A 26,268-nucleotide genomic window follows, 5' to 3' on the forward strand; every position below is an offset into this window, starting at 1 on the left:
AGGAGAGTTTAGGTCCCGGCATCAAAGACAGCAGTCTAGGGACTCTGGAGTAGAGTAGCATCCATGTGGCAAAGTCTGGGTCCCTTGTCATAAGCGCTCTGATGCCCCGCATCAACCTGGAGGGTGTGGGGAAGGGAGTGTGTGGGCACCAGTAACTACAGGTGGCCCTGTGAAGTGTCAGAGCCTTGCAAACTCATTTCCCCAAGTGAGAAATCTAGCTGGAAGTGTTAGGTAGAGATTCACCGCACTCCAAAGGATGCCTGCAAGCATGTCAGGGGAGAGGCCAAGCGCACTGCGGCCTGAGCAGCCGTCTGCTCTGCACTCTAAGTCTTGTAGGGTTAGTTGTTTAGAACTTTTGCAACCAGTTATTTCCCCTGATTCTCTTTCTGCCAAGAAAACACTTGTCCCCTCTAATCACACTGAGTTTGGTGAAGGACTTATTTGGAGGACAGTTTCCCACAATGAAACAATCCGTTTAGATACCCCTTATCCATGAGGAAGTTTTCCCAGGTTTCTTGGTTTTTATCAGGAAGAGCTGTTGAATTTATGTAACACATAGGTAACATTATCAATTACGAGTATCAGTAAGCTAAGTAAATTAATATATTCCAGATTCATATTTACTTTAAGAACAATATTCTTTAATATATATTCCTCAGCAAAGTACAAATTATAAGTCACATCTAACCCACTACCTGTCTATGTACAGCTTTAGATTTCAAACCAAAGCTTTTAATACTGAAAAGATGGGAAAATAATATTTTATAAGAAGTGAAATTGTGTGAATTCACAATGTGCAGCTCGTGAGTAGCATTTGGGAACACAGCCCTGTTTATCGTCTTACATGTATAGCTGCTTCCTCACGGTTGCTCTGTGCATTCAAATCACAGTGAACATTGTCTTGCTATATTGCTTATTTATTTATTCTTAGTACTGGATACCCATCATATGAAAGTGAGAAGAATGGACTTTGAATGTCCCTCTTCTAGGGCATAGCAGAGTGAGCATCATCTTGGACAAAGCATTCATTTATTGTGTAATAATGTTATAGCTGTGCCAGAAGAAGATGGAATACATTGACACTTCCAGACTTAGCATGCTTGCAGGTGAACAGTGGCTGGAAAAGTTAGAAACTTTTCATACAGAACATCTCACCACAGCCCAAGTTTTCACAAAGGCAAATGTGAATGAGGCTGTAGCCAAAGTCGGCTTCTGGGGAACTCATCTGTCAAGTGTAGCAAGGAAAGCCTGTTGTAGTCAGTCACGGGCTGGTTGAGTCCATCTGATTGCAGCAGCTAAAGAGATGTGTGCAGAGATGATAACTTACTAAAGGCCATGAGCGTTTTGGTGAGGACAGTTGTATAAGGAGTTGGGGACATTCAGAACAACACTAGTCAGCAACCAAAGGCCAGTGGCACAGATGGCTCCCTGGCTTTGAGGAGTCAGCTGATGTTCCTTTGCACTCAGTCACTGTGCATCTGGGAAGTCATTGCAGAGCCTAAAAGCTGATGGATTAGCTTTTAAGGGTAGGTAGCTCAGAATATTTTCAAACAGGAGAAAGATGAATTCTGCTTGACTGAGCTGAAGTCTGAAATGCATTACAACTGGGAACAGAATTTTAGTTGGGCAAGTTCATAAAACTTTGAAATGCAAAGCTTTTCATGCTTTCTGTTCTTCATATTGTGTGTCAGCAGATCTACGGGAAATACTTGAGTCTGTTGTATGTTGTCAAACTCAGCCTCACGGGTTTAGCCACCATCACTTCGGTAATGTTTTGGTGACGGTAGAAGTTCCTTGTCCTATGTCTTACCACCCAGCAGTTGAAGGGCTTAGCAGTGGAAACCGCTCACTGAACACTAAATTCTGGGTCAAGAGTAAAATCTTTCTGAAGGGAAAGAGTTACCCTCCAGTACTGCTCTTGCACTTTCACTGGAACTGGAAACCATCTTTTGCTAAGGAATTGACTGTTCCCATATGTGCTTCTATGCAAAATGTATGTTGTCATTAACTCATTTGTAAGACAGTTAATGTTTAAATCATGGGCCATGTCAGTCTGTTGGTGTGCATCCCCTGTGCTGTCTTAAGTTAAAAGCTCTCCAATCCCTGTGTGTGTGGAGAGGACCTATTTTATATCACGAGCCTTCAGTTACAGAGACATTTTTCATATATGCAAAGGAAATGTTTACATTTCAAGATCCACCTGTTGAGGAACATCCTTGTAATCTGTCATTGCAAGTGATTATCTGCAATGTACTAATAGGCTAAAAGGCAAGTATCAGCACAAGAATTTTTTTGAATTTTATAAATCCCTGCCAGGTAATAAATAAAAAATAAAATAATTACAATGTTCTCATAGATTAATGTCAGTGCTTGGAAGTAACTGTGAAATGGTTGGTAAGATGCATGTTATAAATCAGCATGAATATAGGGCTGGAGAGGTGGATCAGAGATTAAGAGTGCTTATTACTCTTGTAAAGAACTCAAAGTAGATTCCCAGCACCCATGTTGGGTGACTCACAAAAACTCTAACACCTGCTCTAGAGATCTGGTGCCCTCTTCTGGCCTCCATAGGCACTGCACACAGGAGCACACACACAGTCACATAAATAAACAATAAATCTTTATTTTTAAAAATCCACTTGGCCGGGCGATGGTGGCGCACGCCTTTAATCTCAGCACTCGAGAGGCAGAGGCAGGCGGATCTCTGTGAGTTCAAGGCCAGCCTGGTCTACAGAGTGAGTTCCAGGAAAGGCGCAAAGCTACACAGAGAAACTCTGTCTCGAAAAACCAAAAAAAAAAAAAAAAAAAAAAATCCACTTGAATAGTTGATCATTTGCAGTTAATTTGGATAATAAAGAACAATAATTGTGTAAAATGTTGACATCTCCAGAAGAATATTGTAGATTTATGTTTCTAAAAATTTGTGTTTAGTTACTTTTATATTTTAAATTCCATCAGTTAAAAATTTTATGGAAGGTTTTTTTTCTTCCCTTGACATTGACAACATACAATCTTTGTGACCCTGTAAAAAAATAAACAGAAACAGTCAGTTGCTTGATTGATGCCACTGTGTTGCCATGAAAGGTCTTTTCCCCTCACCTTATTCTTTGAGCATTTTTTCAGGCAGGTGAAATTTGCTGTTTTAAAAGAATCTCTTGTGTTTAAAATCATCTCTTGGGGGCTGGAGAGATGGCTCAGAGGTTAAGAGCACTGGCTGCTCTTCCAGAGGTCCTGAGTTCAATTCCCAGCAACCACGTGGTGGCTCACAACCATCTGTAATGAGATCTGGCGCCCTCTTCTGGTCTGCAGACATACATGCAGGTAGAACACTATGTACATAAATAAATAAATCTTTAAAAAATGTTAAAAAAATCATCTCTTGTATCGATGTGATTTTCACAGGAAATTGATAGCCAGATAAATACAAAATTCAGCAACCATCTCATGAAAACATATACTTGTAATTAATTTCATTTGTGAATTATTTTAGTTCAGGTGTTGTTTGGGAGATGAAGCCAAAACAGAAGTGGAAGCCGTTTAGTCAGAAGCAGATAATGTCCCTGGAGCAGTCCTATCAGAAGCATCTCGCATCGCAAGACCGTGGCTGGATTAAGCTAGACAGCAATTTTGAGGTATACCGAAGTGTCGTTTGATGGCTTTATGGTTTGTGGTGTTACTGTTTTGGAAGTCCTTTGTTCTAGGTCATGGTACCAGGATTAGGTAAAATTTTAATGCCCTGTGTACAGAAACTGACTCAAAAGTGAATAAACCTGTTTTTATTAGGAAGATTGTCAGTGTACTTAATCAGAGCAGAGTTATGAAACCATTTAACTCTGGCTTTCTTCTCTGTATTTGTCATATGTTCTGCTTGCTAATCATTTCCATGGAACTTGTTTTCAGTAAGATTATGGAGATACTATGACTGTGGACAGAGTTTCTCACATTTTGGGTAACACCTTCACTTTGATGAATACAGTTTGTGATATTACGTATTTTATTGATGAAAATGTACATAAACTTTGATGTATTATTTCATCCAGTGGGAATGATTGTTGGATGTGGGTTAGCACCCACATATAAAGGTGTGCTCTTCATGGGTCACATAGAGCAAAAACATGAAGTCCTCTTTGCTGCACAGTGTCTCCAGAAGCTTCCCTGTCTTTCTAAACTGTTCCGCTGCAGGCCTGAGTTTTGGCTGTTCTTGTCTTTGCCATCCTTGGGCACAGTTTGCACAAGCCCCAAGTCATGTTCTCTTCCTACTCCCATCAGGGTTTGTGTGTGCCATTAGCTTAGACAAAAAGAAGCTCAGCTTCATTATTAAACTGTTTTGCCTAAGGATTCCCTGAAATTGGGATGGAGAGATGGCCCAGCAGTTAAGATCATTGCCTGCTCTTGCAGAGGACTGAGGTTCAATTTCCATCATCCAGTGGCAGCTGACAACCTCCATTAACTCCAGTACTAGGGGATTTGATGCCCTCTTCTGGCACCTCATCATGGGGCACATGTAACACTTGAAGGCAACTCTCATATCCACAACATAAAAATAAATTAGACCTATAAAAAAAAGAATTGCCTGCAATTCTCTGTTACTGTTGCTTTTTTTCTATAAAGCATTTTAAGTACAGTTTCTACCATTTCAAGCATTCAGAATTCCTAGTTTCCTAGTAAGTATTAGGAAAGCAACACTTCTGTTGCAGAGGCCGTGGCTACAGATGACCCGAAGAGCTCCTCCAGTTGGGTGTGGTGGTTTGTGTATGTCATGTCAGAACTTGGGAGGCTGAGACAGGAGGGTTGCTGTGAGTTTGAGGACAGCCTAGGCTATAGAGTGAGACCTGACCTCAAAGGAAACCGAATAAAGCAAGATCCCTTTGTGGGACAGAGAGATGAATGTGTCCTGCTTATGCAACGCCGTGAGTGAATTGGAGTTTTAAATGCTGTTAGAGAGCTGCCGGGTGACACCAGCTCATCACAAAAGCGCTTTGGTTGTCTTACAGGTCAATTTTGACAAAGTTCCGATGGAAATGCGACTTCCTATCCGGTGCCCTATTAAACGGGACTTCTTAGCAGGGATTCAGGTTGAATTTAAGCAGTCTCCTCACCAGAGAAGCTTAAGGGCCCAGTTATACTGGCTCCAGGTAACCTTGCCTTAATTTACTCTTAGAAAGCTGTGGTTTGTGGTGTTAAATTATTATCTTCTGGGGTGTAGCTTGAGAATAGTAAGTAGGCGTAGTGTGCATGAGGTCCCCCAACCAGTCCTCAGCAGTAAAGTTATAAAAGTAAATGGGTATTTTATTTATTATTATTGTTTTTGTATGTGTGTGTGCATGCGCATGTGTGAGTGTGTGTGTGTGCGTGCATGTATGTGTATTTTTTTGCCCTACTCTCACACACCCTGTGGACTCAGCTGCTCACCATACCAGTCCAAAGCACTGTATGCTATTGAGACAGTCAGTTTGACCATTGGCCTGCCAAGGGTTTTCTTACACTATTATGTTGTTCTTATACATTCCTTTCTGTTTGTCATGAGAACCCTAATTAATGGGCTTCTTCATGGCAAAGTGCAGAGCTTTATTGAACTGTGTTTGGGGGTGATTTCTTACTAGTCCCCTTCTCCATCCTTCCTCTCCTCTGCTCCCCCACCCTCCTTTAGTGCCCCTCCACCTCTCCCAGGTTTTATTTAGGTCACCTTTTCTTTTTCCACTTTCTCTAATTTTATATTCACTTCCTACTTACATTTTATTTGAGCCCATAGAGTCAGAATTTCACATCCCAAAGAACAGACATCTGCCTTGCTGTGCCAGTGTGCTGCACAAGGTCAATGCAGCTATGAGATTTTCATTTATTCTCTTCAATGAAGGCATGGCCTCCTTGGGACACATAAGGTTTACATGTAGCGAAGCTGCTAATGGCACCTCCTGTGTGTGTAGATGCTTAATTTCCGTCTCTGGAGCTGAGTGTTTATGTTTGACTTGCCCTAACCTGATCAAATGGTTTGTGCTTCCAGGTTGACAATCAGTTACCAGGCACCATGTTCCCAGTGGTATTCCATCCCGTGGCTCCTCCCAAATCCATTGCTTTAGATTCAGGTAAAAAAAAGAAGAGAGAGAACCACCGACATCCTTTCCAGTGTGACTAGTGGAAAGCTTGACTCAGTTCCTTTCTCCTGTGTTTCTTTTAGAGCCCAAACCTTTCATCGATGTGAGTGTCATCACAAGATTCAATGAGTACAGTCAAGTCTTACAGTTCAAGTGAGTCGAGTTCTACTGTTCTCATCCAGGAATCCAAACAAGCATCCATTTTGAAAATACATTTTGTTGTCCTTTTGTTGTTGTTTGTACAGAAATTCTTTTCCCAATGAATATATTGGGGGGCTAGTGGATTTTTTTTTAATACTTAGACATATTTTAAAGTAGTCTGCACATATTTCCATCTCTAATTTGAGTTAGAATATAAAGTAGTGAAGTACAGATCTGTGAGCTGTGTTCTTTACAGCAGGTGCCTTGAACTTTGAGACTCAGGTGATATGTGCTGTGTCTTCTCATTTATCATCTCTCCTGTGACATGATAAATGTGGGTGCCATGTGGGACTTTGGGTGGAAGTGCTAATACAGCAGTATTTCTTCAGTGGTGGCTTCCCCAGACTAATAACTAATAACAGCCTCGGAGACTTTGATCTTATTAGCATAATGTTAAGACACAAAGAAGTAAGAACTTACTGTAGCTTTTAGGTGAAAAAAAATCAGTTATGACCATGTTTAGAATTTTTTTTGGAGACAGGGTCTTACTGTGTAGCCCTGGATGTCCCCAGACTCACAGAGATCCATCTGCCCTTGCCTTCTGAGTGCTGAGCTCAAACCTGTACACTACTGCTCCTAGCTTAAAACATTATACATATTTCCCCACAGGTATTTTATGGTTCTCATCCAGGAAATGGCCTTAAAAGTTGATCAGGGTTTCCTTGGAGCTGTTATTGCCCTGTTTACCCCAACAACTGCCCCTGAAGCTGAAAGAAAACGGGTAACAGTTTTTTATTTCTTGAGCCAAACTTAAAATAAAAAATTAAATTAGCCACCTTTGAGCTAATCCTTATAGTGAGAAAAAAATTAACTGTTTGAAAATTTTTTTCAGACAAAGTTAATCCAGCAAGATATTGATGCTCTCAACACAGAGTTAATGGAGTCTTCCATGACTGATATGTCGATCCTGAGTTTCTTCGAACATTTCCATATATCTCCTGTTAAGGTTTGTTATTAGAGGACGGGTGTGATTGCCTCAGAACTTCTGAAGGGTCTGTATACCGGTGTAGCTTCATTTGTTACATCAGGTATTTGTTGGGGTTCCATTTGACCAATGGTGACAATTAAGACAGTCCTTTGGGACACATGTGCAGCCATTAATTCCCACAGAGGTACCACTGGAGCGTGTTCTCTGGAGTTGGATTAATAACCCCTGTACTCAGGGAAGAAGCTGACAGCGGCGTTTCTTAATTAAGCGTAGAGTGCTCACCAGTGTTTAATGTTTTGGCTGCATTTTGTAGCAACTACCACTGTCTGAACAGAGCTGTGGTGGGTGCTCTCGCTGGCATGTGAAAACGCTGAAGTAGGTGTTATCTGTTGACTGGTGTGTTTGCTCCTTCCCAAGTGTGATTGTGTCTAAGGGAGTGGAAAATTGAATACCTTTCACTTCCCTGACTGCACCTTATGAACCCATTCCCTTTCTCCCTTTCATTGTTCTTTACAGCTCGTACAGGGGAAGACGACTCCTTAGTAAATTCACAAATGCAGTCAACTGTCAGGCGCTGAACCTGTGTAATGGTCCAGATTTACAATTAAGTACTGCTTTACAATATTGATGATCCTTTGCATTCTCAGGAACTGTCCACAGCACCATAGATTCGATTATATTCACCAGTGTGTTCGGCTAACAGGGTGTATAAAGCAGAGTTGGTATTCTAAACTGTTGTATTAGTTTGGAGATATCAGGCATTTCCAGAGTTTTAAGTTTAAAATCACTTTATGTAATAGATTGTATATAGTTTCATTCTAACCAACGAGTGAAGATCAGTTATCATTGGGATTAATGTTGTAATCATTGATTGTTATAATAAATTATTGGCCTTAATTAGATAGAAATGGATGCTTAGTCATTGTTTTGCCTGGTGGATTGCTTGTGTGCCAGTGGGCACGTTTTACTCTTAGACAGTGATTCCATTTTGCAAAGGATTCTGGTCTTCTCTATCCAGATACAGAGGCGTTTATTCACTATAGGAATGGAACTTTGATGTTAGATCAGACTAATTGGTATTTTATGGAAAGACCAGCAGGAATCAAAGGTACTTGCGCTGTGTCTGTTGGGCTGTATGTGAACAGGATGTAGGAGACTTCCCCGGGGCACCTTTGGTGGTGCTGGAAGATCTAGTCCCTGGGTCTGCACAGCTTTGTTTGGGTTTTCCATGTATTGAATGCTGTTTTTCTTTCAGTTGCATTTGAGTCTGTCTCTGGGTTCCGGAGGTGAGGAATCAGACAGAGAGAAAGAGGAAATGATTGCCATTCATTCTGTGAACCTGCTGTTGAAAAGCATAGGTGCCACCCTGACTGACGTGGATGACCTCATATTCAAGTAAGACCCTCGTGAAAGTGCATGTTGGGAGCCACCCATACCCGAGGGGCTTCAGGACGTTGATTCGCTCCAGTAGTGCGGTGTTAGCTGAGAGAATGGATGCGTCTTCCTGCTCATGACTTGAAGAGTGTGGTCTGTGGCTAGTTACACTCCAGGCTTTAGGACAAAGTTACAACTTTGGTTATTTGTAACTATTTCATAAAAACTAAATTACTCTGAAGTGTATATTATGAATTGACTGTGTTTTACTACTGAGTTCTAGTTTTTTTAATTAAAATTTTTTTTTCATTTTACATACCAACCTCAGTTCCCTTTCCTTCCCCTTCTCCCCACCTTCCTGCCTCCCGTTCCACCCCGTCCACTCCTCAGTGGGGAATCAACAAAGCCTGGCATACCAAGTTGAGGTAGGATCCAGCCCTTTCCCCCTGCATCAAGGCTGAGCAAGGTATCCCACCATAGGGAATGGGCTCCAAAAAGCCAGTTCATGTACCTGGGATAAGTCCTGGTCCCACTACCAGGGACTCCACAATCAGATCAAGCAACACAACTGTTACCCACATTCAGAGGGCCTAGTTTGGTCCCATATAGCTTTCCTAGCTGTCAGTCCAGTCCGTGAGCTCCCACTAGCTTGGGTCAGCTGTCTCTGTGGTTTTTCCCATCATGATCTTGACCCCCCACCCTTCTTGCTCATATGAACCCTTCTTCCTCCCTTCAGCTGAACTCCAGGAACTTAGCCCAGTGCTTAGCTGTGGATCACTGCATCTGCTTCCATCAGTTATTGGATGTAGGTTCTATGATGACAATTAGGATAGTCTCCAATCTGATTACAGGGGAAAGCCAGCTTAGGCACCCTCTCCATTATTGCTAGGAGTCTTAGATGGGGTCATCCTTGTGGACTCCTGGGAATTTCCATTTGGAAACGTGTGGCAGTGGGTGAGATTGCAGTGTGATATGTAGCAGAGTGTAATGAAAACCCTTCGTTGCTCTCAGGAGGAGGTTGTGTGTGCATGCCAGTTCCATCTGTACTCCATAGCTGTCTACTGAATGGAATAGTCCACAGTGGTATTGGAATAAGTGGTTACCTGAGAGAAAAAGCCCTTTTAGATGATTTCCATCTCACTTGTGTGCTAAGATTCAGAGAAAACAAGGAGAAAAATGCAAGATTCAAACTGAAAGACTTGAATAGTTAAGGGCTGGGGAGAAAGCTCAGCTGGTGAAGTGTTTGAGGCCTGAGCTCAGTCCCCAGAACCCACACAAAATCCAGGGGTGGTGGTGTCCACTTGTGACCCAGTGCTGGGGAGTGGAGGCAGGAGGGTCCCTGGGTCCCAGTGTGCTGCCAATCTAGTCTACTTGGTCATTTCCAGACCAGTGTGAGAGCCTGTCCCCCCTCCCCAAATGGCAGACAACACCTTGAGATAGCATGCAAGGTCGACTTCTGGCCCCCACATGCTTGTGCACATACTTGCAAGATAGGTTTGATTATGTAAAAGTTAAGTACTCGGGCTGAAGATTTAGCTCAGTGGTAGAACATGCATGCACACACACGTGTGTGTGTGTGTGTGTGTGTGTGTGTGTGTGTGTGTGTGTGTGTGTATGTGTTTTGGAAGGCAAGACTGAGTTTAATTTCTCCGGCTATAAAGAAAACGACAACCCTAGACACTTTTCTCAAAACCATGCTGTGGAGTAGGATGGCCGATGGGGCAGGGAGATGGTTCTGGTCCCAGGGTTAGACACAGAGCAGCCAGACTGTGTGGAGGCCTCACAGTGAGAAAATGGAGTGGCCGGCAGGTCTTAGAGATGGCCACCATCATTATCAGAAATACATACAGATACTAGAGAGGGATGAATTAAGAAATGGGTACTTTTAAAAATGCTGATTGTTTGAATGGAAACTTATATGTCTATACATACATGCATATCCACACACAGATGCCTTCAGGGTTTTTGTTGTTGACCACTCAGTAGTTTTTGGATGTGTGTGTGGTGGGGAGATTCAGTTATAAAATGACCTGAATTGCAACCAAAGAGGTATCCTCACTGTGTACCTGCCAACACCCTTTATTATAACAACCTTGAGTGTATCTGAAAACAGGATTGTTCTCTGTGACTCTACTGTGTGATGGATGCTACACACACAGTCAAACGCTTATGGAAATTTTGAAAAAAAAATTATTAAATACATATTTTAAAAATATAAATACACAATTCATAATGTTGAGTTTAAAAGTGACATACAGAATATTTTAAGTTTTGGGCTGTATAGAAAAGGAAAGAAAGAACCAAAAATGGGAAGCAATAAGAAAAAACTTAAAATGTAGCATGTCATTTTATCATTTTATCGTTATTTAAAGGTTTTGTGTATGTGTGTGTGTGTGTGTGCACGTGCGTGTGTGCACTTGCGTACTCCCTGCTGAGGATAAAACCAGGGCCTCACATATGCTACACAAACACTCTAACACTGTGCTACATCTCCAGCCTTGTGGCTGTCTTTTTAAAACTGTTTTCCTCTTTATTTATTTATAAAAATCTTACATGAGAATTACTGTTTTTGTAACAATTTTGTTACCATAATATTAAGATACCAACTATAAATTAAATGTTACTGGAATTAGCTGCCACTGAAAGTTTCATTTTACTCAGAATATCATTGTTGTAGTAGCCTTAACTTTCCCTTGTCTCCCTCAGACTTGCTTATTATGAGATCCGCTATCAGTTTTACAAGAGAGATCAGCTCATGTGGAGTGTCATTAGACACTACAGTGAACAGGTAACTTCCTGCTGCGGGAGCCTGTGAACACACTTCATAAAGTGGGTGGACGAGAGTGGAGTGTGTGCGGAAATGTCGTGGTTGACTTGGGTCTTACTCCTCTGTGGCTTTCTCTGTTGTTGTTGGCTGTTTGAGACATGCTCTCCTGCAGTCCAGCCTGGCCCTCAGCACTACAGCTGAGGCTGTCCTTGACTTCCCAGCCTCCCTTTCTCACTCTCCCCAGACGTGGGTTTACAGGCATGTCCCATCATACTCAGCATTGCTTAGTGGTTGTCTTAAGTGTCTGATTCAGTTCTTTTTTAAAAGTGAATTTTACTCTAGATTAACTTGCTTTTATTTCATTACGATATAAAAGCTCAAACATCATTTTATGTGGGTCTTACAATGAACTGATTTCTTTCAGTGTAGCCTAGATGTCCACATCAAGAAAGGACATCAGATATTCTAAGTAATTCTAATTTTTCCTCTTGAACGTTTCATACATGCATATAATGTTTTGATTAAATCCACTCCCCCTTCCAATTCCTCATTACCCACTTCCCTCCCATGCTCCCTCCCTCCCTCCCTCTCTCCCCCCCTCTCCCCCCCATTGAGTTCACTTAGTGCTGCCAGTGTGCATGGGTGTGGGACCGTCTCCTGGAGTATGGGTAGAATCACAGTGGCCATATCTCTGATGAAAAAGGACTCCCCTCCCTCTCCCTGTAGCCGTCAGTTGCCAAAGTTTCTCAGTGATGGGCGGGAGTTCATGGGCCCCTGCCCATCCCTGTTGGGTTTTGGCTGGCTTGATGTTGTGCAAGTCTTGTGCACACAGCTAGTTCTGTTTCGCTAGCTTGCCTACCATTACACACTTAAAAATGTTTTCTTCCAGGGCCCCTTTCCTTTTTCAATGATACCTTTACCACTTCAGGAAATGTAGAATGCAGGCTAGGGGATTGTAAGAGGGCTTCTCAGCCAGCTTCTCCCTGTGTATCAGGTACTGCGGGAGTTGGGTATATAGGCAAGGAGGGGGCAGCATTAGAAGCCACTCCGGTACAGTTGCCACATGGAGCTGCAGGGCTGCATTCATCTTTCTGTCCTCTGCTGGGAGATCACTCTTCTTGTGATGCCCGTGGACAGTAGGTTCAGACAAGTATACATTTTCCTTATTTTGCCTTAATTACTAATGATTGCCTATATAATTTAACAATAATAAAACAATGAAGACAGCCAACAGTCATTGAATTTTATATTCCCTTGCTGTGCATGATCTTCCATGCAAGGTCAGTGTAATCTTCCATTTTGCAGCTGGGCAAGCCGGGATTAACAAGTCCCTTGTCTGAGGTCACACGGCTGGCTGCTAGATGGCAGATGTCTCTCACTGCTAGCAGTTTGATTGAAGACACACACGACAGGGTATCAGGTTTAGCTCCGTTCTTCCTGTCGTCCCCTCCTCCCATTGCTTCCTAACGTTTCTTCAGCACCTGGGAAGGACTCAGCTGACTGTCTTTTCTTCTGTAGTTCCTGAAGCAGATGTATGTGCTTGTGTTGGGCTTGGATGTGCTTGGAAACCCGTTTGGACTAATTAGGGGCCTGACTGAAGGAGTGGAAGCACTGTTCTACGAGCCCTTCCAGGTACTGGCTTGCTGTTCATCTACCTGTATACAAAAACAGATGTCCTGCTGTCTGGTGACAAGTGTTGGTATTTTAGCTGTATATGTCAGTGGAATAATGTTCAGATAATTTGAAAAAAGTTTTCGGTTTTTGTTCAAAGTACTTTTGGTGACATTGAAAGATTGTTGACATTCAGATGAACACATCTAATGTTTATCCAGGCCATGAAGTGCGCCTGAGGTTCGGGTATTCAGTGTAAGTGTCCGAGAGCTTGGTAGATTACAGACGGCTTCTGCTGCCATAGAAAGGACAGAGCGAGGTCTTAAAAACCAGCTGTCCACGTTGGGGCTCTCATTCCACGTATCCACCTTTGTTTCAAGAGTCCAGAAGGCCAAAGTCATAGAGTTTTAGAAGGACCATGTGGAGAGAATAAGGGAGGGATAGAGCCCCACACTGTGGACCCGTCCTGTGAGCAGAGCTGGCGTTTCACTCCGGTGGACATTTGCCCTGGGAAACCAACTTCATGTTGTGGTCAAAGCCTGTGGTTCCCACCTGTGCAATATCCATCTTGTCGAATCTGCTGAGATTTTGTGGGTTGAAACTATTTTTAACCACAGTCAGTGTACATCTATCAGTATTTAAGAGGTAGAATAAAAATGCTTTGGTCTCAGTCCTTATGGATTTTTATACATTCTTTGTCTTCATGGATTCTCTGTAATGCTAGGTTAAAAGTCTCACACTTACTGAAGTTTAATACTCAACCTTTTTTTGGATCAGGGTGCTGTTCAAGGCCCTGAAGAATTTGCTGAAGGATTAGTGATTGGGGTGAGAAGTCTCTTTGGACACACAGTCGGTGAGTATGACCTATGTGTGTATGTATATGTAATTATTACTCTAAAGTACATTGTTTATGGAAAGCAAGTGGTTATCTGTAATAAGAGAGAGTTCACTTTTCTATTAATCTCTCTTAAAGCACATTTCCTTTATTTCAGCTGAGGTGTGACATAGCAGTGGCCTCCTGGACTCTATGTTCATAGGTTGGGTGAATGTGCTTTAAAAAGTGTGTTAGTCCACTTGATAGCAAAAAGTCATAGTAATTTTCCATTTGCATGAGAAGGATCTGCAGGTGCCTGTTTAAAGCAGGTGGATGCTGCTGCCCTGGCCCTGACTGACTTGACTTCTTGGTGTGCACTCTGTAGGTGGTGCTGCGGGAGTCGTATCTCGAATCACAGGTTCTGTTGGGAAAGGCCTGGCAGCAATTACAATGGACAAAGAGTATCAGCAGAAGAGAAGAGAGGAGATGGGTCGACAGCCTAAAGATTTTGGAGACAGTCTGGCCAGAGGAGGGAAGGGCTTACTGCGTGTGAGTCTCCTGTTGAGTCTTCCGGAATCCACCCCAGACGCACTGAAGCTGTTAAACTAATGCCACCTGCTTTATGGATCTTTCTGCTGTGAATTTCCTATGATTTAATATTCGCAAAATCAAAGTGATCATTTATATGTGTGTGTGTGTTGTTCACTGTCAGGAAGTCCTCAAGCCTTAAAAAAACAAAACAAACCCCAGAAAAACAAATGTAGTATGTCTATGGAGACCTCTAGTGGCTGGTTTAGTGTTAAGCACCTTCCATTTGTTAGGGGACTGATGATGGATTTTTCTCTTGCAGGGAGTTTTGGGTGGGGTGACTGGAATAATAACAAAGCCTGTGGAAGGTAGGTAGAGAACATTTTCCTACTGCACAGAGGTGAAGGGTGTGTGCATGCTATTGCTTCTTGGTGTTTGAGAGGATTGCTGACTAAATTTTATATTATAGTCCTGATTATTAATGTATTTGAATGGTGTTCTTATCAAGGCCAACAGACAACTAGATTCTCTGAGGCCCTCAGTAGCAATTGATGTGGATTAGTTGTATATATTCATCCTGTGATAAAAACACCTGCTTTTCAGTGCATTCTATCAAAAATCCTTCTTTCTTTTCAGAAATTGGTGAGCTAAATCTAAAGCTTAAATGTAATTCAAAAGATCTAAAATAACTAAAGTCTCCTTAAAAATTAAAAAAAGCAGTGTTGGAGGACTCACATGTCCCAGCAGTGCTGTATGTCCCGGTTTTAAACATTGCAGCATGAAGCTACAGTAAGCTTACATGGCATGATGCTGGCATGAAGGGAGGCATGTAGGTCAGTGAGCTTTTGCAGGTCCCTGAGATGGGTGCTGAGATGATCTAGCAATGGCTCCAGCAGATGGTAGTTACATCTGCATGTGGAGAACAGTAACCCATCCCTGATATACACTGTAAAAATAAACCCAGAATGGTTGAAGTGCCGGAGTGTGAGAGCAAAACTCAGTACTTAGAAGCAGACGCAGCAGCTAGTGCTGTGGTTGGGCAGAGCCCTTCCAGACAGGACACCAGGGTGTGGGTCACAAAAGAAAAGATAGAAAAGTTGGACTCACCAAGATTTACATTTTTATGTGTTGAAGAGTACCATGAGGAAATAAAAAGGACAGCTTGCCAAAATTAAAAAATATATATATGCCTTGAAAGAATATTATCATAAAAGGAAAAAAAAATCCACAAAATGGGATAAAAGTTTTGTAAACTATATTTGATCAGAGATTGATATATTGACTGTAGAAAGAACTTGTGCAAGCTAACAATAAGAAGATAACCCAACTTAAAATGGGCAAAGGATCTGAATAGACTTTTCCTCGAAAAAGATATGCAAACGGTGTATTTCATTAGTCATCAGGGAAGTGTGGATTGTAAATCAAAACAAGAGTCCACGTAACATCTGTTAGGATCCCTAAAGCCAGGTTAGTGAGAGTGAGAGGCAGCGGGGGTCTTGATGGGCTGCAGTTAGGAGCACACAGTAGTGCAGCCGCTTAGAGGAGAACATTCTGCCTGCCCATCCCCGGTCAAACATGGAGAGACCACGAATCAGCAAGGAACCCTAAAGTGTTGAAAACAGACATTCAAATAAAATCTTACATGTGAACGTTCACAGCTTCATTATTCATTGTAGCAAAAACATGGAAAGACTGTGTATCACCAATGCATGACTAAATAAAATGTGGCATATCTGCTCAATGGAATATTGTTCAGCCGTAAACAGAAACCAAGAAGTAATTAATACATGCCACAATATAGATGAATTTAGAAAACATGATGCTAAGCAAAAAATAGCCCAGTCCTTGTAGACAATACAGTGAATGCTACTTGGATGCAGTGTGCAGAAGTGCAGCTCCACAGGAAGTATTCTAGGTGATTGCCTGAGTCTGAAGAGGAACAGGGAGGAGTGGAGGTAAATTGGATGGGTTCCGATGAGGAGGTGGGGAAAGCGGGAAGTGATGAACTGTAGGCACAGAGTGTCTTTCTGAGACAACAAAGACTTTCGAAAATTGATTGTAACGATGTTGTACAGTTCTTAACACACAGAAAGCACTTAATTTGTATAGTGGGATGTTTTACAGTGTGTGAACAGAGTTTCTAATAGTTGTGAGTTGTTTTAAATATACCGCTTGGATGTCCTAATGGTTGTGATGGAATGTGTGCTTTCTGGTAAGTTCTCAGACCTCTCAGGCATGGTTGCTGACTGAGCAGGATCAGTGCCTCCGTTCTGCGCGGACCTCAGGGTCTTCTGGGACTTGCTGCTCACCCTTAGCAACTGCTGCAGCAGGGCTGGCTTTGGCCCAGGAATCTGCTTAGGAGGCTTGGAGAGCAGCCATGTTATCATGTGAAGATGAAATGTGACGCCCCCTCAGATACCTAAATACTCGTGGCTTCTGAGTTGGCTTGGGGTTTGGTTGGGTTCGAACTTGCTGACCTTAAACTATCATTGCGTATTCATTTGCCTTTGGTTTCCAAGGTGCCAAGAAGGAGGGCGCTGCTGGCTTCTTTAAAGGAATTGGAAAAGGACTCGTGGGTGCCGTAGCTCGTCCAACTGGCGGAATCATCGATATGGCTAGCAGCACCTTCCAAGGCATTCAGAGGTGACAGTCTCCACACGGTGGGGAAGGTGTGCTGTGTGTGCCTATTGCTTCTGGGCATGTGTGAATGGACTGGGTGTTTAGTCTGTTCTTAAGGCTCTTGAATCTAATCGGAAGCTGTGGAGGCTTTATAAGGCAAAGGGCCATGGAAAGGACTACAAAACGTGAGCCTTATGGCCCAGTTTTCATTTATTCAGAGCTTTAAATGTGCTCCCCTTACGCCAGGCACTGATAACAAGGGTACAAAGTATCCAGGACCTTTCAGGGATGCTTAGAGTTCATCAGGCAAGTCTTTAATAATTTTTTCTTCACTTTGAATGAGTAATTTGTAATTTATAAATTACAGTTTTTACTCATTTATTTGTGAGTTTGACCAACATAAATTTGTCTGATTTTGAAAGAGTCTCACATCTTATGTGGTACCTTATTCAGGGTAGCAGAATCGACTGAGGAGGTGTGCAGCCTGCGTCCACCTCGCCTGATCCACGAAGATGGCATCATTCGTCCATATGACAGGCAGGAATCTGAGGGCTCCGACTTATTTGAGGTAAATTCTGCTCTTCATGTTGTGAGATGGGAAGGGTCTAGGACTTAAGATCTCACAGGTGGTTTTTCAAGTCCGCGATCATGAGTCTTTGAAGGAATCTCCATGGTTTGTAGAGTAGCATGTATTGTTCTGTATGATGACCTGGCAGGTAAGGAGAAGTAACTGGTAACTATTTTCTGCACGGGACAGGAAAAAGGCACAAGGCTTCTTTTGTGCAGAGAAGACTGTCTTTAAAGGAGCTGTTGGCTCCTTCCTTCACTGTCTCTGTGGCAGCTCTTAGTTACCGTGCTCAGTTTTGGCTTCTTGCTTTGTGGCTAATAGTTGGAATTCCTCTGCTTCCTTTGCTCTCAGTCAAATGAACATACTCCTCTTACTGTGAAAAATCTAAGTTAATTCTGGTAAACAGGACTGGAGGAGAGAAAAAGAGATTATACACTTATATCTACATTATAATCTCGTTAAACATTTAAAAATTCATATATTTTGGCATTTTGTTTTGGTTATAGTTTCATTATACTTAAATAATGTGTACATACTTAAATGGCTATTCTCCCAAGACAGGCTTTCCCTCAACAGAAATACACTAATATTTTTGTACTTTATGATAAAGACTTAATTATTCTTAGCCTTTGGTTTTCGTTGTATATGATTACATTTTATCTTTTTGCACACTTCTAACTTTATTTTCTTTCTTTTTCTGCCTACACAGCAAGAACTGGAAACACAGGAGTAAATGTTTCCTGTACTGCCTGATTCCATCCTTAAAATTCAAACTACTACTATTAACTGTGTGTGAATCAGACTGAGGGTTAATTTTAATGAAATTTTCTCTATAACTCACTGCTGTCTGAACTTTTCATAATAGTGGCTTGAGGACAGTTGAAAATTGTGACTTCTTGTAATTCTGTACATGTCTAAGCGGTGCAGGAAATAACTTGGCCAGTTTGGGGTTGGGGGTCAAAGGATATTGGACGCAGAGCATATATTTTGCTACAGTTTTGGAAATTTATCATTTTTGTGTATTAGGTTGTTCATGTACAGATGAAGTTGGGAAGGATGGTTCTATGCAGTGAGTGTCTCTGTATATTTGTGAATCTTGATGATGGAGTTATGTAGAGTTCTGCTCCATATGTCACCAAACTTACTCATTATGGGACTACTAGTAAGCAATGTGTCAGTTTCTCTGAGCTTGTCCTTAGACCTGACAGGCACAGGAGTTGTAGGACAGTGTTCCTTCAGTACCTTTTTCTTTCTGAGCTCACTTGCAGCTCAGTACATGAAGTGTTTTTGTGGAGTCTGCACCCTTAGCCTTGAGCAGAATGCTTCTGGAAAACAGAGCCTTCTGGTTGGTTATGCTTACTTCGTAGTTACTGAATTTAATTATTGTCAGTAGACTCAGTAGCAGACCGTGTAATTGGGCAAATTACCTCTGTGGCAGTTGAATGTATAGAGACCTTTACCTTTTCAAAACAAACTCTTTAGAGGCTGGGACGATGGCTCAGTTGGTAAAGTCTTTACAAACAAGCACAAAGACCTGAGTTCAGATCTCCAGTACCCATATAAAAGACAGATGTGGTGGTGGTGGTATCTGTCTATCACTCCAGTACTAGAGTAGGGGCTGGGAAACCGGCAGAAGCTGGGGCTCGCTGGCAGCCAGCTCGCTTAGTGAGCACCAGATTTAGTGGGAGAGCCTGTTCATGAACAAAGCAAAACAAAAGATAGAGAGTAATGGAAGAAGATACCCGATAGTGACCTTAGGCCTCCATACATACGTGTGTGCATACCTTCATATACACATGCACAGACATACACATGCATTTGACTTTGACACTTCATAAACTTCTTGATGTGAAAAAAAATTAAATTATCGTTTATACCCCAGTTAACTCTCAAGTTATAGTTTAATTTCTTTTTAAAATAAATAACGGAAATGTTTAATGTTGTAATTTAACAGTGTCTTATCAAACAATTACAGTTGAAAGTAGAAACCCCACCCCTAATATATGTTTGAAGATAGTGAAACTGTTAAGATGCAAGCATTCAGTAGGATTCATTTTTTTTAGGCAGGGTCTCACTGTGTGGCCTGTCTGGCCTAGAAACTCTCTGTATTGACCAGGCCGGGCCTTGAACTCACAGAGATCCTCTTGTTTCTGCCTCCCAAGTGCTGGAATTAAAGGCATGAATTTATATGTTTTTAAACATATAGTTATAAAAGCCAATTATTTGAATGCTTTACATTAAAAAAAAAAACAATTTAAAGAGAAAACAATTGATGTCCAGCAACCAGACAATGCTGGACAGACAAAAGAAATGACTTACATCATTGGGCTGGGGCACAGCTCAGGTAAAATAGCACACACAAGGCCTGGGTTTGAACCCGGGACCACTGTGTTCCCCTCAAAATAAGACTTCTGTGCTTATGGGACCAAGGATAGAAAAACATGTAAATATTAACAGTAGCAAATAAATAAGTAAATAAATAAAATTAAAAAAAAAAAACCACATCTTCTTGTGCCTGGGTAACAGGGGATAGGCACAATGTCCCTGTGTGTGCAGCTTCTGTGAGGATCAAGCACAATCTGTCGCTTCAGATGCTGTAGGTTCTTGTGTCAGAGCCACAATTTTTAGTTTTCCTGACTATACTTCGATTTTACTCAGACTTTTGTGAACCTCTGAAACCTAAGGTCTTTATTTATTGTGTATTTTTATTTTATTTTTTTAGCTCCTTAGTGATTCCTGTGGTTTCTCTTTTTATAAATGTATATTACTAAGCACAAAAGGTTATTTTGGCTAAGCATATAGTCATCTCGTATGGCGTTTTAGTTACCATATCAGACAACCCTTTACACTTGACTGTATTGTAATAATTACTGGAAGGGACGGAAAATAAGTTGCTGTAGGGTTTGGTAGTTGGTTCCTGGGTGACTGAGACGTTTAGCCCACTGCAGCTCCTGCTTGCCCATCTTGCTGCAGTCAGCCACTTGGGTCAGAAGCACTTACTGGTTATTTAGACTCTGCTGGACTGACTCCATAAGGGAGTAAGTAGACATGTAACTGTCGCAGAGTCTTAGAGTATTAGATTATATCCTCCTAGATCTTACTGTCATATTAGTTTATTCGAAATAATTTATTTGGGGATCTTTATTTGGGGAGCCTTTTTAGCTTTTTTTCTTTTTACCTCTCAAGCATTCCTCTGTGTTCTCTACTACTTTGCTGTGAAAAGCCTTACTCACATGCCGTGTGCATAGTCCACTCCAGTATTCCCTTAGGAGATGCTGCTTATGCTGTACATGTATGTGTATGTATGTATATAGAGACAGGTTTTATTTATTATTTATTTTGCTTATGACTCTTACGGTCATACAAGATTTAAAGTGGAATTCCTTGCTTTTTTTCTATCCAAGTGTGTTTTTCCATGTATGGAGATGTTTCATTAACGTTTTACCCCTCGCCTGTCTACCCACTAAGATAACCTTTGTTATACCGTTGTATATCTGACTGTTCTCAGTCCCCTGTATCGGCTCCTGTGCTGTACTTGGTACTGTTAACTCCTTGATAAATACCGCTGTGCATTTGTATTTTGCCATTTCATGCCCTGTGCCATTTCCTTAGAATTGATTTGAAAGGGGTGAGAGGGAATGGGCAAAGGACCCTTCTTTAGCAAAGTCTTACTAAATTCCTTGTGCTGCGTTGGGAAGAGAGCATCACTTTATTCAGTCTGGCTTCCTGCTGCCTTCAGTGGCTGAGGGTCTTACTCTGAATTTCAGAGTCTACTGGATCTTTACTAGCACTGAAACGATATTTTTCAGTGTATCTTGGTAATAGAGTTCCCATTAAGGCTGTTGGTGGTTGAAGCACAGCTTGATAAACAATGGAAATATTAGGAAAGAAGCACGTGTCTCTACTCCCTCCGGCACCTCCGGCTTACACGTCCATCCCGAGCTCCAGCTCAAGGCACTGCATTATTACAGTGTGCTATTCCATTTTCCCATTTTCCCTGAAGAAACTGAGGTATTGATGGCAAAATATTGGAGCTAATTCCCAGGGGCAAACTGTGAATCAAGTGCCCATCTCCTCTGAGATGCGTTCTGAAAATGCCACCTCAGCTCTGTAGGAGCTCTCTTCCTTATTCATGGCTTTTTAAATCCTTGGTCATGGTTGTTTTGTCATTGTCAAGTTTGTGGGTTCCATCCCCAGCACCACAAGTGAAGAAGGTACTTCAGCTTTGAAATCACACCGCCAAGTATGCTTTCTCTGCTGTGCGTATGTTGACTTTGTGATCCTAGTGCTGTTGGTGGTATGTTCTCAGTCCTGCAGGGTGACGGGCTCCTTCATTCAGTGTGTCTGTCTGTCTTCTGTGTTTTATGCCCATGTGTCATTTGATCTTTAATTATTCGCTATAGGTGATATCAATAGTAGTCTTTCATTAGTATGTGTTATAAAAACTGTTTGTATTTTTAATGTGTATTGACTAATTTAAGTCAATCGTTTTAAGATACTTGAAAAAGAAAATAAATATTTTATTGGCTACAATTTATACTTGGGTTTTTTTGTGCATTAGAAATAAACTGTGCAAACTATTTTGAAATGCTATTTCAAACTATTTTGGAATTCTTTGTGTCCATAATTGTCTATTTTAGTCAGAAATACAATTTCATATGAAAATGTTCCTTTTCAACTTGTACGTAATCTACAAAACCAAATATGACCAAAACCAGCAAATGCCTTGGAGGTTTACTATTACATAGTACATAACCTTGTCCAAAGAAGTGGTTGGGTCTTAGCAATTTAAAAATTACTGTTTTTCATGTGTGTGCCTGAGTGTATGTATGTGCACTGTGTGTGTGTTTAAGCCTTTGGAAGCCAGAAGAGGGCATCAGAGCCCTTGGAACTGGAGTTACAGGCGATTGTGAACTGTTGTGTAGGTGTCGGAAATAGAGCCCAGGTCCTCTGAAAGAGCAGTAAGTGCTCTTATCCACTGAGCCAGCTCTCCAGCCCCTGGGCCTTAGCTTTTAAGAAGGGTCACAAACTTCTCTCAGAGGAATCAGAAGAAAAATATAAACCATCCTCAGAAAAGAATTTTAAGACCATGATTTCTAAATATTGTGTTCTTTGGTGAGCAGTTATTAGACCCACACAAGCCCTTGCCAGGGAGGGACCCTTCAAGGACTGCTGAGACATTAATGTAGCAGTTTTATACTTACCACGTGTTTATATATTCTTAATTAAGATGTATGATTGCTTCTGGTTGATAGTTTCAAATCTCTTAAGTTACTAAGAACAAGATGTTTTTCATCAGACGCTCACCTGGTAAGCATTCAATACATTTCTCTTTAAGGCAATAGTGAAAAGTAATTGATACTGTAAATAAGTTGTTTTCTTGCTTCAGATGCCAATATGTAGTATTCTAGTTTTGTTTCTAATGTACCTTTTCCAAACATTGATTATCATTGACTATTATACAGATAGTATTTAAATATATATAGTTCCCAAGTCTTAAGTCTTGTATCTTTTTCAGAACCATATCAAGAAGCTGGAAGGCGAGACCTACCAGTTCCACTGTGCTGTTCCTGGGAACAAGAGGGCAGTCCTTATGATTACTAACAGGTATTGGCATCCAGATGCAGCCTAGCTGTGTTCATGGGAGGACTTTCAGAGGCTGTAGTGACAGAGGAGTTGGAAAACTATACTTCAGGGACAAGGTGATCATTTTCATTCAGTCACAGAAACACAGTTCTAGATAGTTCCGAGAGCACGTGTTCAGAGACCCTTATTCTGGAGATGCAGAAGCTGGGCCCAGCTTGGCTTAGGACTTATCCAGATGTGGCAGCTGCTGATAACCCATTGAGCATAGCCTTCATCCTGCAGTGGTGATGTCATGGTAAGGAGTCACACTTCAAATTGAAGAGGGTGATATCACTTTCCCTTGTGAGGTTTTATTTGTGGGTATTGAGAAATCCCTTTTAAGGATGGTATGGTTTCTATATGCCCATCCGAGTTCCTTCTCAGTATTTTGGTAAGCACTTTTTCTAGAGAAAAGGGGTTTGTGCTTAAATATCAAATGTAGTGTCTCAGGATTTACTCTAGAAATAAACATCTCCAGATAATGACTGTAGATTAATGCTTTTCCAAGTGCTATATTTTGTAGGATTAAAGCAGAGTGTTTAGAATAGGCGCACTCTGCCCTAGTTTCTTCCTTCTCCCTCTCCTTTACCCATCCCTCCTTCCCTCCCTCCCTCTCCCTCATGCTCCCTCCTTCCCTCCCCCTCCCTCCTTCCCTCCTTCCCTCTAATGTGTCCATTCTATCTATCTGAGTTTTGGAACTCAAACCCAGGGTGTTAAGTGAGTGTTCTTGAACTGAGCTGCAACCCAGCTCCTCACTGTTGGACCTGAATATACCTGCATGAGAAGAAAAGTACGAGAAGGTGAACTACAGAATCCAAACTTTGAACATGTCTTTCTAAAGAGGTTAACCAACCAGTCATATAAGGAAGGCTTGTTCAGTCATCTTATTGACCCATTAGTTGAGGTGTGACCACAGGAGCTGTAGAGGTGGCTTGGTGCTTAAGAGCACTTGCTGCTCTTGTAGAGCCCAGGTTCGGGTCTCAGCATCCACATTGGGCTGACCTCTGACCTCTGTGGGCAGCTGCACTTAAGTGCACATACCCACGAATACATACACACTTACAAACGAAAATAGACCTTTAAAAAGATCTGGAGTGGAGACCTTAGAGACTGCATGCCAGGGTGTGTCACACAGGAGATGGTGAGATTTGAACGGTGATACTTGGAGCAGGAAAGAGAATGGAGGCTGCAGGTAGGGAGAACAGCTGTTGGTGGAGTGGTCAGAAGAAGAGAGAGCTTAGAATCGCACAGAACAGGAAGCTGCATCTGGCGCAAGGCCCTGATACCTGATACTGAACTGGGCTTAGGGCCAGGGGTGTGGGGGCACTCATCAGAGACTGGTTAGGAGGCTGTGTGGGTGTTGAATGTGTCAAATGGGGGAAGGCTCTGCTTCTGCTGGCTCTTGCTCTGCAAGGGCCAGGGGTACTGTAGGTATCGGCCCCAAACAAGTCCAAAATTCTCCTGGCACCCCCTCTGAGAAACAGTGTCGGGGCCCGCTGTCATTCCCCTTGACTACCAGGTTCGTTCAGGTCTGCCTTCCTGAGCACCCAGAATCTAGCCATTTCCTCTCTCACTCTACAACCACTGTCGTAAGTGAGGCTGTCACCGTTTCCTCATCGGGCTTCGCAGCAACTGCCCGTCTTAGTTGTCTGCTCCAGACCCCGAGCCCCCACTCTCCTGCCTGTCACTGGAAGTATGTCTAAAACAAAGAACCTTCATATCATATCCAGTTACCTAATAACTGGAAATAAGAGAAAGCCCTAATTTCAGGATGACAGTGAATAAATATCATTCTAAAATTAGGCCTTAAGGTGGTTTTCTCACCAAAGTATGCGTTTGGTAATCCAGCCACAGACCTCCACACTCCTCATTTAGCCTTTCCTTTGGCTGGGTTGGTGGCACCGGCCTCTTATTCCTGCTGCTTGGGAGAGAGAGTCAGGAAGATTGCAAGGTTAAGCCCTGATTAGGGTACTGAGTTCAGGGCAATGTTGTGAGATCCTGCCTCCAAATCAAGAGTGATAAGGTGCATGGGGCCATAGCTGAGTGAGAGAGTGCTTGCCTAGCCTTTGTGAGGTCCTGAGTTCAATTCTCAGCACCGCACACTCAGTCCCTTCTTTGTACACTTAATCTGTTGCTGTGTCTGTATTGTCTGAACAATAACTGCCTCTCTCTAAAGAGATCTCCTTTTCAGTGGTCAACGAGAACTCAACCCCACACCGTCAGTACAGCCCGTCCCCTCTCCAGTGCGGCCCACCCCCCTCTCCAGTGCGGCCTGCCCCCTCTCAGTGCAGCCCTCCCCCTTTCCAGTGCGGCCCGCCCCCTCTCCAGTGCGGCCCACCCCCTCTCCAGTGTGGCCTGCCCCCTCTCAGTGCAGCCCTCCCCCTTTCCAGTGCGGCCCGCCCCCTCTCCAGTGCGGCCCACCCCCTCTCCAGTGCGGCCTGCCCTCTCTCAGTGCAGCCCTCCCCCTTTCCAGTGCGGCCCACCCCCTCTCCAGTGCGGCCCACCCCCTCTCCAGTGCTCTGCAGCTGTGTGGCATTGTCTCCTGGGCTTGTTTTCCCTTCTAGGCACTGGGTGCCTCTCAAGCAGAGTTGGAAAGTTTGTTCTTTTCTCTGGCATGCTTTCCTGGATGTTGTTTGAGTTCACAAATCTGCATTTCTAGTTTTACTGTCTTTAATGGAGACTTAAAATCAAGTATAGTTGTATCAGTAATTAATCTGACTCACTGACTGGGAAATCAGTGTGAGTGTCCTTTAAGGATTATATTATTTTTTTATTACTATTGAGTAAAGCGAACCGTTCCTCCTGTGATATATACATTAGCGTTAAAATGTTCAAGTCTGGTATTTATTAGTAGGTCCGAAGTGCGTCTTTGCTGACATTTGGGCTTGTGACATTTCCTGCACGGTCTGTCTTGGCTGGAAGGCGTAAGTGACTGACAGGAGGGAGCAATTAGGAATGTTCAAGTAAATTGTCTTCAGGGCCTTCTGTTCTCTGCCTCCCAGATGAGGGTGCGTCCTGCACCTCTTGTGTTTCAAATGGGATTCCCCGCTCAGTTGTTTTGCTGGTTCAAAACCCCAAACAACATTACTGAATTCTTCCAGATTGACAGAAGGGGAAGTTTGAAAGTCCATTTTGTTA

The 26,268-nt window shown here is 42.4% G+C and overlaps 1 protein-coding gene across 1 annotated transcript in view; it reads left to right on the forward strand.

Annotated features, from left to right (window-relative positions):
- Nucleotides 1-26,268, forward strand: part of Vps13c (vacuolar protein sorting 13 homolog C) — a 152,753-nt gene that overhangs the window by 121,363 nt on the left and 5,122 nt on the right. The window contains exons 66-80 of the mRNA XM_059268181.1: nucleotides 3,491-3,632; nucleotides 4,995-5,135; nucleotides 6,005-6,086; nucleotides 6,179-6,248; nucleotides 6,906-7,017; nucleotides 7,129-7,242; nucleotides 8,480-8,619; nucleotides 11,305-11,386; nucleotides 12,884-12,997; nucleotides 13,754-13,829; nucleotides 14,176-14,339; nucleotides 14,641-14,686; nucleotides 16,838-16,961; nucleotides 17,391-17,505; nucleotides 23,024-23,112. Of these exons, the coding sequence (XP_059124164.1) occupies nucleotides 3,491-3,632; nucleotides 4,995-5,135; nucleotides 6,005-6,086; nucleotides 6,179-6,248; nucleotides 6,906-7,017; nucleotides 7,129-7,242; nucleotides 8,480-8,619; nucleotides 11,305-11,386; nucleotides 12,884-12,997; nucleotides 13,754-13,829; nucleotides 14,176-14,339; nucleotides 14,641-14,686; nucleotides 16,838-16,961; nucleotides 17,391-17,505; nucleotides 23,024-23,112 (1,611 nt within the window). The remainder of the gene's footprint in view (nucleotides 1-3,490; nucleotides 3,633-4,994; nucleotides 5,136-6,004; nucleotides 6,087-6,178; nucleotides 6,249-6,905; nucleotides 7,018-7,128; nucleotides 7,243-8,479; nucleotides 8,620-11,304; nucleotides 11,387-12,883; nucleotides 12,998-13,753; nucleotides 13,830-14,175; nucleotides 14,340-14,640; nucleotides 14,687-16,837; nucleotides 16,962-17,390; nucleotides 17,506-23,023; nucleotides 23,113-26,268) is intronic.

Source organism: Peromyscus eremicus, chromosome 7 (assembly GCF_949786415.1).
Source record: "Peromyscus eremicus chromosome 7, PerEre_H2_v1, whole genome shotgun sequence".
In the NCBI taxonomy this organism is placed as follows: domain Eukaryota; kingdom Metazoa; phylum Chordata; class Mammalia; order Rodentia; family Cricetidae; genus Peromyscus; species Peromyscus eremicus.